Here is an 18569-nt window from a genome sequence, read left to right as displayed (position 1 = left end):
GATCACCTTACATTCTGTTAATAATAGGCACACAGAACTGATACGAGTTGTTTGGGTACGCAGGAAAATGGGTAAAATATTTCTTAGCTTATAATACTCTGCAGAAAAATAACTCTTTGAGGACCAAGTCCTGACCTGTTTGAAAATAATAGGTCAGGTTCTGCTCTTAGTTATGCTGGGCTGAATGTGGAGTGTCTTAGTTAATTTCAGTGGAGTTACTTTGGCTATACAGGGGGGTCACTGAAAACAGAATTTGGCCCAATGGGAGTTTGTCATTGACTTCACTGGCGGGCAGGATTCAGCCATAATTGATAAAGAAATGTCCTGTACCTTTTTAATGTTTTCCAAACTTTTTAAAATAAAAACATTGTTTCATTAAAGCCACAAGTCTTCTGTGTATTTATAGATCTCAGACAGTGGAATTCTAAACAGCAGCAAGTGCAGAGGCAGGCTGCAGCTCAAACATTTGAGCAGACCACACTGCAGCCTGCTCCTTCGTGATTGACTCAACACATACTGAGTCTCTTCCAATTTCTGCTCTTGAACCACCAGCAGCTACAGGCATTTTAGTTGCACTTTGATTGTGGACAGATCTGTTTGTCTATCAGTATTCATAGCTCACCAATCATCACAATATCTAGGTGTTGTGTATAGTAACTTCAAAAGCACCCCATAAACTATTGGAAAATTCATACCTGAGCTTCAAGAATCAGGCCTGTCTCAGTTCAAGGCCTTAATCAAACTCTAATGCTAGCAAAAATTTAAAAATGAGATTTAACCTCGATGCTTCAGTACTTAAGCCATCTCTAACTATTGGAGGTCAGGTTGAGACCTAATATGGGGGAGCAGATTATCCCACATTTGCCTACTGTGGGGTCCTTTCACTTTCCTCTGAAGTATCTGGTACTGGTCACTATCGGAGATATGATACTGGACTAGATGGATCTTGGTTCTGATCCAGCATGGCAATTTCTGTGTTCCAAATCTGAACACTCCTAAACTTGGGAGAAGTTCAGGTCTGAAATTCACTGCTCAGCCCCATCTCTAACTACGACTTAGATTTCTACAGTAAATATTTGATATGTAAACAAATCTCCTAAATTCTAAAGCAGAAGATTGACACAGGTCTGACCCGAGAAAGTTGATGTATAAATATGAATATAAGAAACGGGCAGCTGTAGTTTCCCATTTTGACTTGGCTTAATTTGTTTTTGGTTGCATGACTCTCAGAAAGCTAACTGAGAAAGTATAAATGATTGTCTTCTGCTTACAGTTTCTCAGATCAAAATGTGTTGCCATTACATTTATTCCTTTTATTTTTTTTTCTCAGAATATATCTCACTGATTTCTTTCATGACCAGCACACAACATTCTATTGATCACCATGTATAAATGTTTAATCTTTATGTTTCTGTTATGCGTGCTGATGAAAAGTCTGTATTAATGTTGTGCTTCCTTTCAGGGGCTGGTGTTTTTTTCCTTTCTTGTGCCGAAGGAGAGCAGATCAGCTTTCTGTTCGACTGTATCGTTCGTGGTATCTCCCCGACGAAAGGCCCTTTTGGGTTGCGTCCAGTCCTACCAGGTTAATATAGGAAGTATAGAGTAACCGTGCAAAGTAGGAACTTGCCCTGTCTAGCACTTATTGCTCAGATTGGAATTACAGCTTGCAGACACTTGCTAGGCATGGAAAGTGCAAAGTGATTTTCATTCTGAAATGTCACAGTACAGATTTATCAGTTGAATGTCCCAGTTTCCCTTGCTGCTCTAGCTCATTCATATTTCTGCTGCTGCTGGCCTTTGCCTAGTGTTATCTAACTGTACCAAAATATAATATTCTGAATAGAGACGGGCCCAAAGCAAATCTGGGGTTTGAATAGTTCCAGTTTGAACCTAGATCCATATCTGAATCTGGCTGCTGGTTGTAATATTGAAAATTTGCTGACCCAAACCCGTAGAATACTAATTTTGGGGCTAGATGACATCTCAAGCCCATTCCAAAGCCCCCTGAAATCATTGGAAAAACTCCCAACGAACATCTAGTGATTTAGACCAGGCCCCTACGTCCTGATCTCAATCTTGCAGTTCAGGCTCTTCTCTGGTGAGTAAGGATTAAATTCCTTTTTCTGTTTTGTGGTACATGCTGCAGGCACTGTAGTGTTCAGAGAAGAAATTAGATGTGATCTTGCGGGAGTTCTATGGCCTTTTGGTTTTAGTAGGTGAGGAAATGTAATACGCAGTGAGAAGGAGTATGTCAATCAGGGCAGGAAGGCGGAAGATGAGCTTGTAGAACAATAGCTGTGAAGTTTCTCTGGTGAAGGAGGAAGGTTTTAAAATGGTGGAGGAAGGGGGATTTCACATTTGTAGCATATGTTTGAACTTCCATAGTTAGGGGTATTTAATGGCTTTCATGATAAGAATAGTTTTACAGGATTTTTATCATTGCTGTAAACATGCAAGCAAACCAGTCTCTTGTGTTGAAATGTGATATAAAAGATTTATAGTAGAACCTCAGAGTTGCAAACATGAGTTACCACACACCTCATTTGCAAATAGAAGTACGCAATCAGGCAGCAGCAGAGAGAGAGAGAGACACACACACACAGCATTTTTCTTTCGCATAGTAACGTTTCAAAGCTGTATTAAGTCAATGTTGTAAATTTTTGAAAGAACAGTCATAATGTTTTGTTCAGGGTTACGAACATTTCAGAGTTACAAACAAACTCCATTCCTAAGGTGTTTGTAACTCTGAGGTTCTCCTGTAGTTTGGATGTGAAATTTGTGGAAAGATAGAAAAAAACGCTCAGTCCTGCCATTTTAAAATTAGATGCATATTGTATACAGCACTTGATTCATCGTTCACTTCCTTGAAATAAATGCTTTTATAACACTGTAAATAAAAGTGGTGAGAAAAAGGTGGGAGGGATCGCTCAGTGGTTTGAGCATTGGCCTACTAAACCCAGGGTTGTGAGCTCAATCCTTGAGGGGGCCACTTAGGGATTTGGGGCAAAATCAGTACTTGGTCCTGCTAGTGAAGGCAGGGGGCTGGACTTGATGACCTTGCAGTTCAATGAGATAGGTGTATCTCCATAAATATTTTTTTAAAGGCAAGTCAGGCCCATAACAGCTCACTAATTTTATATGCTGTTTTTTGCATTTGTAATGTGAACATTAATTAATTCGTTTAAAAATTGCCAAACAATTAATTCATAATTTTTGACATGTACAAAAGTGGTTGGGATGTTCAAATTTATAATTTTGTCAATTAGGGTATACTCAGAAAATTGTAATTTGCATAAAGACTTTTATTATGGACAGGCAAAAACAAATTATTTAATTACATACAAACTTATATGATCTCCAAAAGAGGTTCAGTTCAGGTAAAGAATTATGACAATGTGCTACTAAAGAAGGCAACCTTAATTCTAACTTTTGAGTGCTTGACTTTTGCAAATTTAATATTCTTTTAACATATATTTTTATATAATTTCCTATTTTTTTTAAATTAAAAGTTATAAACAAAAATTCCATCATGTAGAACTGCACTGACCCCCACAGAGCCAGAGCACAATCCTCTATCGCTTGAGTAAGTAGGTAACTGTTTGCAGTAGAAGCCAGTTATCTTCTATGTGGGCCTGCCGAAAGAGTAGGATGAGACCTGCTTTGCCAGTGGGTTTCAGAGCTATTTACTAGACAGGAATAATAGGTTCAATTCCAGGTTTTAGAGGAGAGTGTTCTCTAGTGATTACAGACCATTCTGACCCTATTCCCCCACAGCTTCTCCCTCTCCTCATCTCCATCCTTGTCCCTCACCCTGCCCCACCTTTCCCTTCCTCCTGGCCCTATCCCCTCCCTCTGCTGCTCCAGTCTCAGTCCCTGCTGAGTTAAAGGTAATAATTGGAGATGTACCAATCTCCTAGAACTGGAAGGGACTTTGAAAGGTCATTGAGTCCAGCCCCCTGCCTTCACTAGCAGGACCAATTTTTGCCCCAGATCCCTAAGTGGCCTCCTCAAGGATTGAACTCACAATGCTGGGTTTAGCAGGCCAATGCTCAGACCACTGAGCTATCCCTCCCCCCTGCCTATTCCTATTTTCCCCACCTGTCCCATTCTCAGCCTTTGCTTCTCCCCTCCACCCTGTTCATCTTCTTCCCAGTTCCTTCCCCTTCCTCCCTATTTTCCGGCTGCCTCTCCTGGTTCCAGTTCCTAACCCTTCTACCCCTTGAGCTCCAGCCCGTGTTCCCTAACCCAGCACCTCTTCCTATGCCCCATGTTGCTTCTCATCCCCTCTGTATTCCAGTCAGGCTATTTCCTCCTTCTCCACCATGTTGCCTTGGTGAGCACTGAGAGTACAAGAAAGATGATTTCCCTGTTCTCAGTTCCTGTGCTTGGTGTCAGAGCAGTCCCCGGGTGCCTGGAACAGCAACTGCAGGAAGGCCCAGGTCAACTATGCTCAGTGCAGATGGAGTCTTCAGAGAATTCAGCTGTCAAACTCTAACAAGTCTCTACTGAGCACGTGTGAACTGCAATATTTTCAGAGGCTGATAACTGATAAGACAGCTATAGCTTCTCAACAAAGTGGTTGTAATAATTTTTTTTAACATGGGTGAAGCAACCTATTTCCCCTTAATCTCATTCTTGGAAACAGATGAACCATTTTATCTGAAACTTTAAAAATAATCCAAACAAATTATTGATAATAAATAAATTCCAAATTGAGGCAAACATCTTGGATAGAAAGTTCCAACCTGAATTGTTTAAGTTTGGCAGTTATCAGCAACTGAAAACTGGTTCTTATAATGGAAAGTGTCACCTACCTGTGCCACCTATAATAAATTTTGAGACAAATTATTCCCTCTGTTAGTCCTGATTAATCATAACCTACTCCACTGGAGTTACACTAACTTCAGTGGAGTTATTTAGATTTATATTAGTGTAACAGGGAGCAGAATTTGGCCCTATGTTGGCTTCGTACAGTATATTAAGATTTTACATTGCTAGTAGCCAATTCTGCATTAGTTGCATGTCGAAATTTCCCTTTGGCTTTAATGGGAGTTTTAGGTGTGCAAGGGATACATATGAGACCCATATTGGAACAGATTTGAAAGAGCTAATCCAATAGGTTGAGTAAATAATAGTTTCCCCTACCCGTTTTTTATTTCTAGAAAATCCAGAACAGCAGCTACAGTTGTCTGTTACCTAAAATATAGTTCATAATCTTCCTTGAGAGAATAAAATGTGCAGCTACAAGATATGAACTAGAAGCAAAACGAGAAATCAGGAATAATCAGGCTCTCTAATGACAGACAATAGCTTATGAGAACTGGGAGAAGTATTTTACCCATGTCATAGCATTGCAGAATTAATTTGGGTGCGTTTATAGCTTATTTGGTTGTTTTGTCTTCCACTGAAGCATTAAAATTGGCTACTCCTTATGCAGGCAGCCAGAACTGAGGATTGCAAAGCATATGTATCTGAATGATGGGGTACTATTTTCATTAAGCTAATACAAATCAAAGAATTGTAATATAAAAACCACCAGTGAAAGGATCAAAACTGATAAGAGACGTGTGATGTGTTGTCTGTTGTTCTTGCTGTTAAACTCCCCCCTCTCTTCCCCCCCCCCCCAGCACTAAGGAATGTGTGTTGGCTCCTCCTGCAAGCTCTGCAGCAGTGGTTCACTAATAAACATTATTCTTAGAGCTGGTCACATGCCTGCTGATAAAGATGTTGGGCAGACAGAGGGAAACAAAAGTACACAAATCTCTTGAGGTGCTTGAAACGTGTCAGAATGGAGGGGTGGGGCAGAAATGCTCTCAATTTTTTCTTTCGTTTCTTTTTTTTTATTACAAAGAAGATTGAATGTGATTATAGAAAATTGTCACTTTGTTGACTAATCGATTCAGACACTGTCACTGCAGCTCATCCTGCTGCCAAACTCCCCCTTTAATTAAAAGGGCCAGACCCTCAGATGGTGTAAATAGCATAGAATCATAGAATATCAGGGTTGGAAGGGACATCAGGAGGTCATCTAGTCCAAACCCCTGCTCAAAGCAGGACCAATCCCCAACTAAAGCATCTCAGCCAGGGCTTTGTCAAGCCTGACCTAAAAAACCTCTAAGGAAGAAAATTCCACCACCTCCCTAGGTAACCCATTCCAGTGCTTCACCACCCTCCTAGTGAAAACGTTTTTCCTAATATCCAACCTAAATCTCCCCCACTGCAACTTGAGACCGTTACTCCTTGTTCTGTCATCTGGTACCACTGAGAACAGTCTAGATCCATCCTCTTTGGAACCCCCCCCTTCAGGTAGTTGAAAGCAGCTATCAGATCCCCCCTTATTCTTCTCTTCTGCAGACTAAACAATCCCAGTTCCCTCAGCCTCTCCTCATAAGTCATGTGCTCCAGCCCCCTAACCATTTAGTCCCATTGAAGTCAATAGAGCTACACTGGATTGCGCTAGGTAGGGATCCATAAAGGGGATCAACTTTTTTCTGCAGGGCACTGTTTTGATATTTTTAGTGGCCTGCTACCTCCCCAAACTTGAGTGTAATTGTACTTTGGTATAAAAAAACCCTCTGTGGATATAGATACGTATGTGTACTTCCCTCTGTTCTCTAACTATCGGTTGTATCAGGATTTATACTGTATCAATCATCCTGGATGCCTAAGCATCTGTAGGCCATTTTTCCTGTCTTTTTCCTTGCTTTCCACTGTCGTTATTCCTGTACAGAAATCAAATTGTGATCTACCATTCTTATATCTTCACCTCCCACATCAACACTTCAGCTAATATATCCATCTAATGTTCCAAGAAATCCATTTATAGATTTTTTTCTAAGGCCTCATCCTCAGCTACAGTCAATATATGGTTTTAAAGTTTATTCTCCCACCTAAGAATTTTGAATGCTTCACAGATACATGTAATATTGTCATAGTTGATTGGAAAATTTACATGGCTGTAATCAGTAGTGAATGGCAGAACAATATACAGAAGACTGTATGTGGACATATGGAAAGCAAATTAAAAAAAGGTGACCTGCCTAGCTTGTATTACTATAAGAGGCGTATCTTTGCATGCAACTGCATTTCAGACTTGTGTTTATCAGGTGTCATTCAGAAGTTTAAGACATGTATGGTAAAATGACACAACCTATCCTAACTTGTGTATAGTGCTGGAGATTCATGTGCAGACTAGTTTTCCTTATCAAGTATTCTGTTACACAGAATGTACTGTATTACTTGAAAAGGTCAGGTTGCCAGCAGCTGCATACTGTATCTGGCAAGTATGTTGAAAGGAATATGTTAAATAGATAAATCATCCCTGCACTTTAGCTAACTAGATCTAAACTTCCTTGTAGTGGGTTATACTATTCAGGTTATAAATCCTCAAGTTATTACTATTATTTACATTTACATTATTTAATGCAAAGTCATGTTGGATATTAATACATTCTTCCTAGGGGCTTTATTTATGAAACCTTCTGAATTACATAATTTGGGTGGTCTAGAAGTTTAAGTATGAACCAGATTTCTCACCACAATTTACTGATGGATTTTGGATTTTTGCCCTTGACCACCCCTCTGCTTGGAACTTAGAGACATGCCTCCTTGACAGCTTAAGAAGGAAAAGGGTCTGTTAACGTTTGCTTAATGGAACAAAAGGCATTTTTGCGAAAAAAGAGAATTTAGTGCAGTGAAAAGAGTCAGAGATTGAATTTTTCACTATTCACAGAATAGGTATAGAATGGGGAAGCAACAAGTCAGCTTCCCCAAGCTTCCTTCCAGTATGACTGTGGATAGACATGGTGATGTCCACCTATGGTAGCCTTTTATGAGCAGAAAGTTCACAGAGCATGTTTGCTAAATGGTTCTGTCATTATTAAATATTAACCTGAAAAAACTGTAGGGGCACAGGGGAAAATACTAATTGGAAAACTAGCATATCATCTTTTTTTCACAGTAGTAATAATTTGTCTAATTTTAAAAAATCCAATTTCCAAAGGTGGTGGCATTAATTGCATACATAACTGGGCAAATAGTTACGCAAACATGGCCATTATATGTTTTGGTGCATCCTTGTTTGCTCAAATGCAGGATTTGCATGTGCAGTTTAGGTGTTCAGTTTTGAAAAGTATAGTTCAGTTGTGTAGAAAACTTAATGAACTTTTGATACAAAAGTATTTTCCTGATCCATACTTTCTTTTTTGGTATATATGAAACTTGTTCTACATTTGAATAACCACTGCAATGCTTTGGAATGGATCATCCAAACAAACATAAATATATCTATAATAATTAACCCATTATCCATAAATCCAAAATAAAGTTTCGAAGGAGAAGATGTGATAGTTCACATTTATTATTAATTATTATTACATACCGTATTTGTTGATGGGGCAACATGCACGCATTAAAGACACAACCCCCAGCTATGAAGATGTTACAGTTAAAGAGCCTGATTCTGCAGCATTTTAAATTGCAGCAGCATCCCCAGGCTGCCCTATAACTGGAATGTCTGCAGTGTTATGGCCCCATTTCAGCATGCCCTTGGTACACTTACTGTGTCAGGGTTCATGAGTGATGATGTTAGCTTTATGACTGTCTTCCACAGTGCCTGTGCTGAGGGAATCCTCCTTCAATCAGACATGGAGCTTTTTAGGGTCCATTTACACTGCTCTCTCCCTTTTTACATGGTGTAAAGGGGCTGGAGCAGGTGTAAGGATCACCCTGGACTTGTAACAGCAAGGATCTGACTTACACATGCAAAGGAAGGAAGTGCAGAGATTAAGGCTGCTGCTCCATCCTGGACTGATTTTTGTAAAACAATGTAACATAACACAGTAATACATTTTTATGGCACCTGTAATGCAAGGGCATCTCAAAAAGTTACCGATTCACGTTTTATGGATCAAAATAAATGACTAATTTTAAAATAACTGATTTTTCTAAGGCTTTTGACACAGTGCCTCATGACAGTCTCCTAAGCAAACTAGGGAAATGTGGTCTAAATAAAATTACTATAAAGTGGGTGCACATCTGGTTGAAAGGTCATACTCAAAGAGTAGTTATCAATGGTTCTCATATCTGGTGGCGTCCAGCAGGAGTCAGTCCTGGGTCCAGTACTCCTCAATATTTTCATTAACAACTTGGATAATGGAGTGGAGAGTATGGGAGTTTGTGAAATCCCCATCATTGGAGGTTTTTAAGACCAGGTTGGACAAACACCTCTCAAGGATGGTCTAGGTTTATTTGGTCCCGCCTCAGTGCAGGGAGCTGGATTAGATGACCTCTCGAGGTCCCTGGCAATCCTACATTTCTATGGTTCTACATAGTGCTCATCCCATGCTCTTGGGAATAAAATGTCACAGTATGAAAGTATTCAAAATATCCCACAGTGGACTGCTCAGCTGGTTCTAATGAATACCCACCAACGCTCATGGTAAAAATAAAATCCCTCCATCATAGGTATCTCGGTCAATTCAACCTTCACATAACCCCCTGCTAATTGACCAGGAAAGTAGGGCCATGGAAAGATTTCAGCAGCTGATGCGCGGCTTTCTTCACACAAGGGGATCCATTTCTGTCTGGAAATGATGAAGTCTATTTTTTAATTTGAACGTTTGCATGAATCTAAGTGCTTTGATACTATGGACTCAGGTGTATGAAAAACCTGGGGGTGGGTTGGGGGAGTGGGGGAGAGCAAGGGAGAGCGCTAGTGTTCATGAAATAATTCTTTGGCTAGAGCTCTGGCTGGAACATCCAATAAGATGTTGTGTGGGAAGATGTTGTAAAAACTTCCTCAGACAGCTATGTCCATACCGGTCATGCTATCGCTGTCCTGGATTCTCTGGAGCAGAGACTGCCCGTCATGGCAAGTTATTACACATTGTTTAGTGGTTTTGTATTGTGCACAAATGGGATGTAGGATGACACCACCAACCCGTTTTTACTTGTGACCTAAACCCGTATTTTAAAAAGAAAAACAATTCTCCGGAGATCAGAAGCTAATACACTTTAACCCACGTTTCCTCCTAGCCCATCTTAATCAACTCTTTCATATAGATTCAGTCTGGTTTTGTTCACTCACTCACTATACCAGCCTTGCACTTGAAGTGCTTTGTAAAACTTATCTCTGCTGAACTAGATCCCCTTTTGGATGTGAGAGCACTTGAATAGAGACTGCAGAAGAAACTACAGCTAAAATGGAGGGGGCGTTACAGCTAACAGCTCTGCACCCTCAGGTCATGGACAGATACAAGCAGCAATTTGCAACCTGGTATACAAGGCGCCAACTCCTTGTTTAGGTGTGTCTGAGTTGAGCCATGAGGACTAATGGCAAAATCTTGCAATTTACACTGGAAAGATTCCCACTGTACACAACTGGAGTTTTGCTTAATTAAGGATTTGCAGGATTTGGTCCTAATCAATGCTTAAAATGGGTTGGGTTGCAGGGGTATGAGGGTGGGGTCACAGACCCAGCCTCCAAAAAAAAAAAGTCTTTGGTGATGCATCTGAGACATGTTACTAGCAAAGAGGATTATAAAGTCAATGTGCCTCAGGATGGCCTGGGGTTGTGAAGTGGGAGTGACACTGACTTTGTTCCAGTCATGGTCATTGACAGACCCAACATTTCTTTGAGAACACTTTAAGCCCTGCCCCTTGCAGAACAGCTTTAATGTTCAATATAAGTATCTATATTTAATACACAGTATACCTGATTCATTCTGTCAGTGGAAACCAGGCTACAGATCTGCAGCAATGAAAAGCCCACCTAGATGGGGAGGAAAGCTAAAGAGTGCACCATGCCTGTAACCTCATCTCCACTAAAGGGCTTAGAGCCAGCTGATGCAGCCCAGAAAGTCAGTGGTGAGGGTCAGGGCAAGGGATCTGTGAGATATTTTGATTGAGCTCATTCAAGTACATAAAAGGTTGTTACAAGGAGCGGGGATAAAAATTGTTCTTCTTAACCTCTGAGGATAGGCCAAGAAGCAATGGACTTAAATTGCAACAAGGGTGGTTTAGGTTAGACATTAGGAAAAAATTGCTGTCATGGTGGTTAAGCACTGGAATAAATTTTCCAGGGATGTTGTGGTATCTCCATCACTGGAGATTTTTAAGAACAGGTTAAACAAACACCTGTCAGGGATGGTCTAGAAGATAATACTTGATCCTGCCATGAATGCAGGGGACTGGTCTAGACGATCTCCCGAGATCCCTTCCAGTCCTATGACTCTATGATCTCCTGGATGTCCTTGGCTGGGTGGGTCCTATACAACCTTGGCTGAATCGCTAAGCCTACTGTCTCCGAGGGTGGCCAGCAATAGCTGGCCTGTGGTGGTGAATGTCTCCATTGATGCATCTGCACCGTAGGAGTGAACCAAGCCCAAGTCTCTGAGAATGGAGAAACACAATGTAAGAACATGGAAATCTTGGTTTCCACAGTTAGAAGTTGTTCTTCATCTCAACCAGCCCATCAACAGCAATTTATTTCTCTCTTTATCTTTCCTCTCTTGTTAAATGATTCCATATATGTTTGTTACAGATGCTGTGACTATCAGTGTGAGCAGGAATGTGGTAACTGCAGCTGTGCCAAAACGAATCTCTATTGTAGCTCACATTTGCTTCCTTTCCTCTGTAATTATGAGGCCAACTGAAACTTCAATGAGAATGAGTTAGCAGACCATATACACTGCAGCTGTTAAACATGCCATACATTTTTAAGATGTTTACAGTAATCTTGTCAAATTAGTCTCAAGAATATAATAATGATTGCTGCCAACATCTGCGTGGCTGGAAAATGAAGTGATACAGAGAAGAATGGCATGTTTTCTGAGGAAGTGTACGCTCAAGTTTGTGAAGTGTTCGATGCCTTCTCCTCGTTCCCCCTCCCCCTGGAGATAGTGGGATCCTCTTTCATTGTGATTTTTCATTGAGCTAGACTGGCTAAACCAGTAGAAAATGTCCTATAAGCAATAGTCCTGTACAGGTAAGGTCTAATTGACCTTTTCTATGTCTAATTTTTACAAGGTTTTTTAAAAAAAAACAACCACCCACTTACGCTGGGTATCCTTTTAAATAGCTGGCCGGGATGACCTCTTGAAGTCCCTTCCAGCCTCTTATTTCTATGATTCTAACTTGTATGGTAGCAAAAATATTACCATCTTTGAATTAGTTTATAAATCCACACCAGAAACTCTCAGAGTGAAAACCCAGCCCCCACTGAAGTTAATGGCAAAACTCCCATTGACTTCAGTGAGGCCAGGATTTCACCCTTAATTTTAAAGGTCACATACTCTTGTCTTAATCCCCCAGATCTAGGGTCTCATCTGGACACTCAGCTGCCCTTGATTCCAGTGCAGTACCTTTCAGGATCAGTCCCATAGTTACTACTTTAGCTGACTTTAGGTTTGATCCTGAAAGGTGCTGGGCACACAGAACCCCCGCTGATTGCTCAGCACCTCTCCAGGTCAGGCCTAAAGGTCGCTTGTCCCCTATCCTATCACCTTTTGGAGAGGGGAAATAACAAGATAAAAAGTTTGCCAATGAGATGTTACTTAGGAAGGCAGACTATGCAAACACATGACAAGGCTTGCTAACGCCCTATAGTAGAAGATGCAGTATAACATTTGTTGTTTTTCTCTCAGTACTTTCACTGCCTTTTTCAGAAACTTACCCATTTGTTCCTTTCTTAAAGACCCAAGTGCAAACCCAGCCTACATGGAGGAGAGAGTGGCCCATGAAGCTTTGCAGTTAGAAAAGCGCCTGAGCCTACTATCCCATTCAAGTCGCCAGGGCAGTGGAGGTAAGAAATGCCTATGATCAAGCTATGATACAAGTCTGGATTTTATTTCAGGGGTCTTTTTCTTGAGGCTTCCGAAATAAGAAAACCTCAGCATTTTAAAATATTGAGCCTTCCAAATGTATTGGACAAAGTCACTCTCTTAGGTCCCACTGCTGTAAGGGCATGATCCAAAGTCCACTGAAGTCAGTGGGACTATTCTGTTGTCTTCAGTGGGTTTTGGATCAGGCTCCAGAGCCCCAGGTACTTACGCATGTGCATAGCTTTAAGCATGTGAGTAGTCCCATTGAAGTGAGCAGTCCCATTGAAGTCACATACGTGATTAAATACCTTGCTGAATTAAGGCCTGTGGCATGAAGTGACTTGCATAAGTCACACAGCAAGTCTGTGGCAAGGTGAGGAACAGAATCCTTTGACATTAAACCCTTCCTTTCTCTGTCTTTGGCAGCGTGTATGCATGTCGATCTAAAAGACATTTTCCATGTGGAGGCATAATTTGGTGCTTAGTGCATAATTTGGTGCTTCTAAATATACATTTACTTTCAAATATTTTTAAAAGCCAATAACCATTATAACTTTATTTATGCTCAGTAAAAATCTCCTTTGTAAATAGATTCACTCATTCCGGGTGTATTTCTTGTACGATACTCTGGATTTATTGTTCTGATTTTTACTTATTATATATCTTCTGATAATAAAGCTAGATCTTCCCATCTGGAGCCAAGGCACATGAAAAACAACGGTCAAGAGTGAATGAACGTAGCGGGGGGAAAAAGGTTAGATTTAGGGGGCTATATTTTGATTTCCTTTGCATCCGTGCAAATCCAGAGTGACACCACAGAGTCCAATGAAGTTACCATTGTAACTGAGAATAGAATTTGACTCATGCCCAGATCATTGAGTGATGCAAATACACACAGCACCATTGACTTCAGCAGAGGTATACCTATTTACACCAGCCGAAAATGTGTTCCACTAAGTCTAAAATTAATACTAACAAAATGACGCATTGTCTACCCATTAAGTTCCATTCTTACGTAAGAAGGCAGAAAATCACTTTCCATACCAATACCTTTAATTGGGATGAAAATGCCTGGCTGTCCTTACCATGACAATTCATAGCCCTTTCTTAGTTTTCCACTTCTAGTGAGTGCTTCAGGTATATATGACCCTCTGTGCAAATACTCTTGCTACAGCTACTAGTGGGGAAAAATCGTTTTTCAATCCATGCATAAATGTACCATGGGATATGTGTATATATAATGGATACAAAACTATCATCATAGCCATATCAGTTACATTTTCATCCGCTCATGTGATGTACAGTTATGTTTGTCTTTGGAACGTTGTAGAATTTAGTTTCGGGTCTATCAGCTAAAAGATAATCTTGAGCTGAACAATTGATTTTTATGTCTGATGCCTTTTTAAAAGTTGACTTTGCAATTGTTCAATTAAAATTTATTGGTAAGAGATTAAAAAGCATCAAGCCAGCCTTTTCAGGGATTTCTATGAAACAGAAACTCATTCAACAGCTTCAAATCAAATACAAATGTTGAAATCTAATATACAGCTTGTGGCAATTTAGAATTAAAAGTTTATATTTTGGAACATCCTCAGATATTTTGAGGTAATTTGGCCTGCTTCTCCTCTCTGGTGTAGATTAGGAATAGCTGAACTGAAGCCAATGAAATAACACTGGGGTAGAATATATGCTGACATATATTTTACCCCAGTGTTATGTCATTGGCTTCAGTTCAGCTATTCCTGATCTACAGCAGAGAGGAGATTCAGGCACATAATCTTCAATTTTAGCATAGAATGTGATATATTTTCAGAGATACAGTAAATTTACACTAAGGGTACCAAGTTGTTTTTTAATATTTTTTCCAGGGGTACAGATTGTAATGTGCATTCTGTTAATATAGCAGAAACAGCCCTCCCCTAAGACAAATATAATTCCACGGTCCTTTCTGCTTATTTGTCCTTTCTTTGCTTTTAGTTTAATTATATTTTGAACATAGGTTGATCTAGTTTCTTTTATTCCAGGAGATGATAGAAGCCTGTCAAGTTCATCTTCAGATACCAGCCATTCGGACGCTAGTGTTGGGAGTAGGTTAACAATTTGGCCTGAACAGTCTTCGGCCAGCACTTCTCAAGAGAGTCATGGACTGGCAGCTGCAAAGGGCATTCATTTTGGGGAAGAAAAAGCACTTGCAGAAGGGGCACATGGCACCACCAAACCACCTCCTAAGCCTCTTCGGTCTAGACAGCTACAGGAAATAGGTCGTCAGAGTTCTTCTGACAGTGGGATAGCTACTGGTAGTCACTCTTCTTACTCTGGAAGTTTCTCTTCCTATGCTGGGAGTCTGGATATTTGCCACGGTGATGAGTTTGGGTCATTGCTTAGCCTGCCATTGAACCTTCCTTCAGATCAGAATTTATGTACTTGCCTGCATAGTGAACCCCAGAGGAGCTTGGGGTCAGAATATCAGGTTCCTAGCCCTGTCAGACATATTTATGACACACCCAGGAGTTTATTACAGGCAGCTGCTATAGATGTACAACACAAGAGTGCGGATTCCACCCAACCAAAGGACCAGGACCCAGCACCTCAAGGCTTTAGTGACCCTAAGGTGCTGGTACCACACTCGGAAACACGGATGGCACCTGAGCAGAGCCAAGACAGGGGGAGGCATGCATCGTTACTCCCAGAAGGCACCAAAGACTCAAGTGATGAGACATATGTGGATTTTGTTTCAAGGTGGTCAGATGTAAAACCACAAGGACAGGTGTTAGACTCCAAAAGTAGTGAGTTGGCACCACCTAGTGGAGTCCCAGCTGACCCCTGTGAAATATATAGCCCCCACCCTGGGATGACAAGAGCTCTCTTTTCAGCTTGTCCAATCTGTGGTGGACTAAAGGTAAATACCTAATACTGAGCAGATGCTAACAAAGACTTAAGTACCTTATTTAACACCATTAATTTAAATGACTTAAGGATGTAAGAATAATTGTGAATTGCAGCCTATTTCTTTTTAGGATAATGAAATTTGTGCTGTTTTATGGGTATGTTGAAAGGTTTAATAGATGGCAACCTCTCCCCTCCTTAAAAACCATGTCTGGAACAGGAAAACATTGAAACATGTAGCCTATCAAGCATTATCTTTCAATGGACCAGACTCGCATTGACTTCAGTAGAAATGTCACAGGCACATCGGAGGGTTGAATTTGTCCCGTGATAATTAATTTAGTACAAATGAGGATGTCTTGCTGTTGGTATTTCTTGAGTAGAGTGAAGGGAGGCTGAAAAGGTTGGATGATACTCTAGGATAGCCATTTTTTAAAGATGCATATTTATTTTGACAGATAGTCAGATAGTTAGATAGATAGTTTGACTGTAGTATGTGAGCACCTCATGTGCATGGGGAAGCCAGAATGGTGGAGCTTCTGACTGAACTTCAGAAAATGGTGAAGCTTCTGGTGAAGGAGAACATAAGAGCTACTATACTGGAACAGACTAGTGGTCCATCGAGTCCTGTATCATGTCACTGAGAGTGGCCAGTGTCAGATGCTTCAGAGAAGGTGCAAGAAACCCTGCAGCAGCTGGTTATGGGAGAGCCAACCCTCAGGGAAAGTTCTTCCTAGCCATCAGGAGTTAGACGCTGACTTAAGAACTGAAGCATGAGGGTTTGCATACTTTCCTACACTTTTGTTTATTTTAAAATATTTACTATTATGATTCTGGATATTCTTGTTATCCATATAAATGTTTAATCCCTTTTTGAATCCTATTAAATTCTTGGCCTCAATAATATCTTGTGGCAATGAGTTCCACACACTATTAATGCATTTGTGAAGAAAATATTTCTTTTTACTGGATTTTGAGAAGACTTTTTGTGGTGTTTTTATTGCGGTTGCTAAACTGGAACAAGATAAAGCTGTGTTCGTGTTGGTGAGGCATAGAAAACCTGGGAAAGAGAGAGAGAGAGAATGTAAAAAATTAGGAAATGATGTATAAACTGGGAATTCAGGCAAAATTATCTCACTTAGAGAAACAGTTGTTAAATAAGGTAATTTAAGTGTATAATTTTAAATGAGTATGTGGGAGTTACATAACTCACTGGAGAGAATAGATTTTCAAATTCAGAAGACATTAATGAGCTTGTTGGGGCTATTGGCCTTTTCTTGTCCTGCAGTGCTTCATGTGCTTGTAGTGCAGTCTGTTTTTAAGTCTCTGGGTACTAGAGGATGGTATTGGCACTGTATATCTTCAAAACTGTAGAGGACTGAAGTCACTCCTTCCCCCTTTTCCAGTCCGCTCCCTGATTGGACTATTGATTTTAAATGCATTAGACCAGACACCATATAGGAGGAAAACTGTGGTGCCACTGTACTTTCAGCCATTATAACTGTAGGGAAATGTTGAAAAAGGTCTTATGCAGAATGGACAGTAATCTAGAAAATAAACAGTGACATGAGAGAGGCTGCTCCCACTTGAACTCATTTTAGTACAGGATAAATACTTTTGCTTGTCTTCCCTGCCCATTTTAAAGAACTCTGAAAATATGCCTTATTGAATTATACAAATAACAATTGTGTTTTTGTTAAAAGTAATCAAACCATTATAGCAAGATCAATTATTTTAGAAATGACTAATGGTCCCTGTCCATGTCTTCTTTACACGTAATATGATAAAGGCACCAATCCCTATTCTGTAATAAAATAATTCCTATTCTACATGCTGTGAATAGGATACATTTGGGATACCACTAGGAGCAAGCTGAATTGAATCATGGATTACTTGACATCAGTTCTCCACATCTATTTGAAGATGTTCAGAAAATCTTTATTGGGCCAATGTTTTGCGTGCTTTTGCAATTTCAGATAAACTGTTAATTAAATTATGTTGATGCTTTTAAATTCCTGATATGTAGTCTAAGTAAATGAGATGGAGAGAACAGTACAGTCCATAACAATATTGAAGTACAGCAGCAGTTTTTCATGTTCATCCTTGTTAGTGAACTTTGCAAATCGTATAGTCCTTACTCAGGCAAAAGTTTATTTCAGTGGTAATTTCACCAAGAAAGAAGGGAGTAAAAATGTCAAGACTGAAGCAAGCACAGATGTGCGATGTCCTCTGGCAACAGAACCAGTGAGGGAGGCAGGATTTGGGGTTGTGGTGCAGAGGTGTAGACACCTGTGGAGGAGAGGTGTGTATCAAGGGACTGAAATGGGTCTGGGGTAGAGGATGGAGAATGCTGGATGTGGAACGTAATATTTGCCTTTTCTGATCAAGAGTGACTCCAGTAGCTAGTTAAGGAGCAGCATTGAAAAAGGTCATCCACTCCACTAGTGATCGGAAGGATGATGACCAGAATGCAGGACATCAAGATTTGGCATGTAAACTGGGGATCTTCCAGACTCAGACAGAAAATATGGCAGTAACGCTTTCCTGTTTCACTCAAGGTGAAGAATATAACCACTGAGAAAATCTATTGTACATAAAGGAACTAGAAATATGTTAGCAGCTGAGGTTTAAGATTGGGAAGTAAATGTGCTTTTGTATTCTGTGGTACGTTGGCCCACTGTGCACAAGATTCCCTTCGTTATAAACTGAATTGAGTGTGCCTTTACCATTGTATTTTCATATAGGTATTTTCAGTTATGCAGATAAATATTTTAGCTGAGATCCTTGTATAGTATATACATAGGGCATATTTATGCTCAGAATCTTGGATTGTTTTTATTAAGGTTTGTAGATTTATTACTG

At 40.2% G+C, this 18569-nt stretch overlaps 1 protein-coding gene across 1 annotated transcript in view; it reads left to right on the top strand.

Moving 5' to 3' along the window:
* Positions 1-18569, top strand: part of DOK7 (docking protein 7) — a 91087-nt gene that overhangs the window by 27211 nt on the left and 45307 nt on the right. Inside the window, exons 5-7 of the mRNA XM_039542670.1 lie at positions 1463-1582; positions 12695-12802; positions 14846-15720. Of these exons, the coding sequence (XP_039398604.1) occupies positions 1463-1582; positions 12695-12802; positions 14846-15720 (1103 nt within the window). The remainder of the gene's footprint in view (positions 1-1462; positions 1583-12694; positions 12803-14845; positions 15721-18569) is intronic.

The sequence above is a fragment of the Mauremys reevesii genome, linkage group 5 (genome assembly GCF_016161935.1).
Source record: "Mauremys reevesii isolate NIE-2019 linkage group 5, ASM1616193v1, whole genome shotgun sequence".
Taxonomy (NCBI): domain Eukaryota; kingdom Metazoa; phylum Chordata; order Testudines; family Geoemydidae; genus Mauremys; species Mauremys reevesii.
This window is presented reverse-complemented; position numbering and strand designations above follow the sequence as displayed.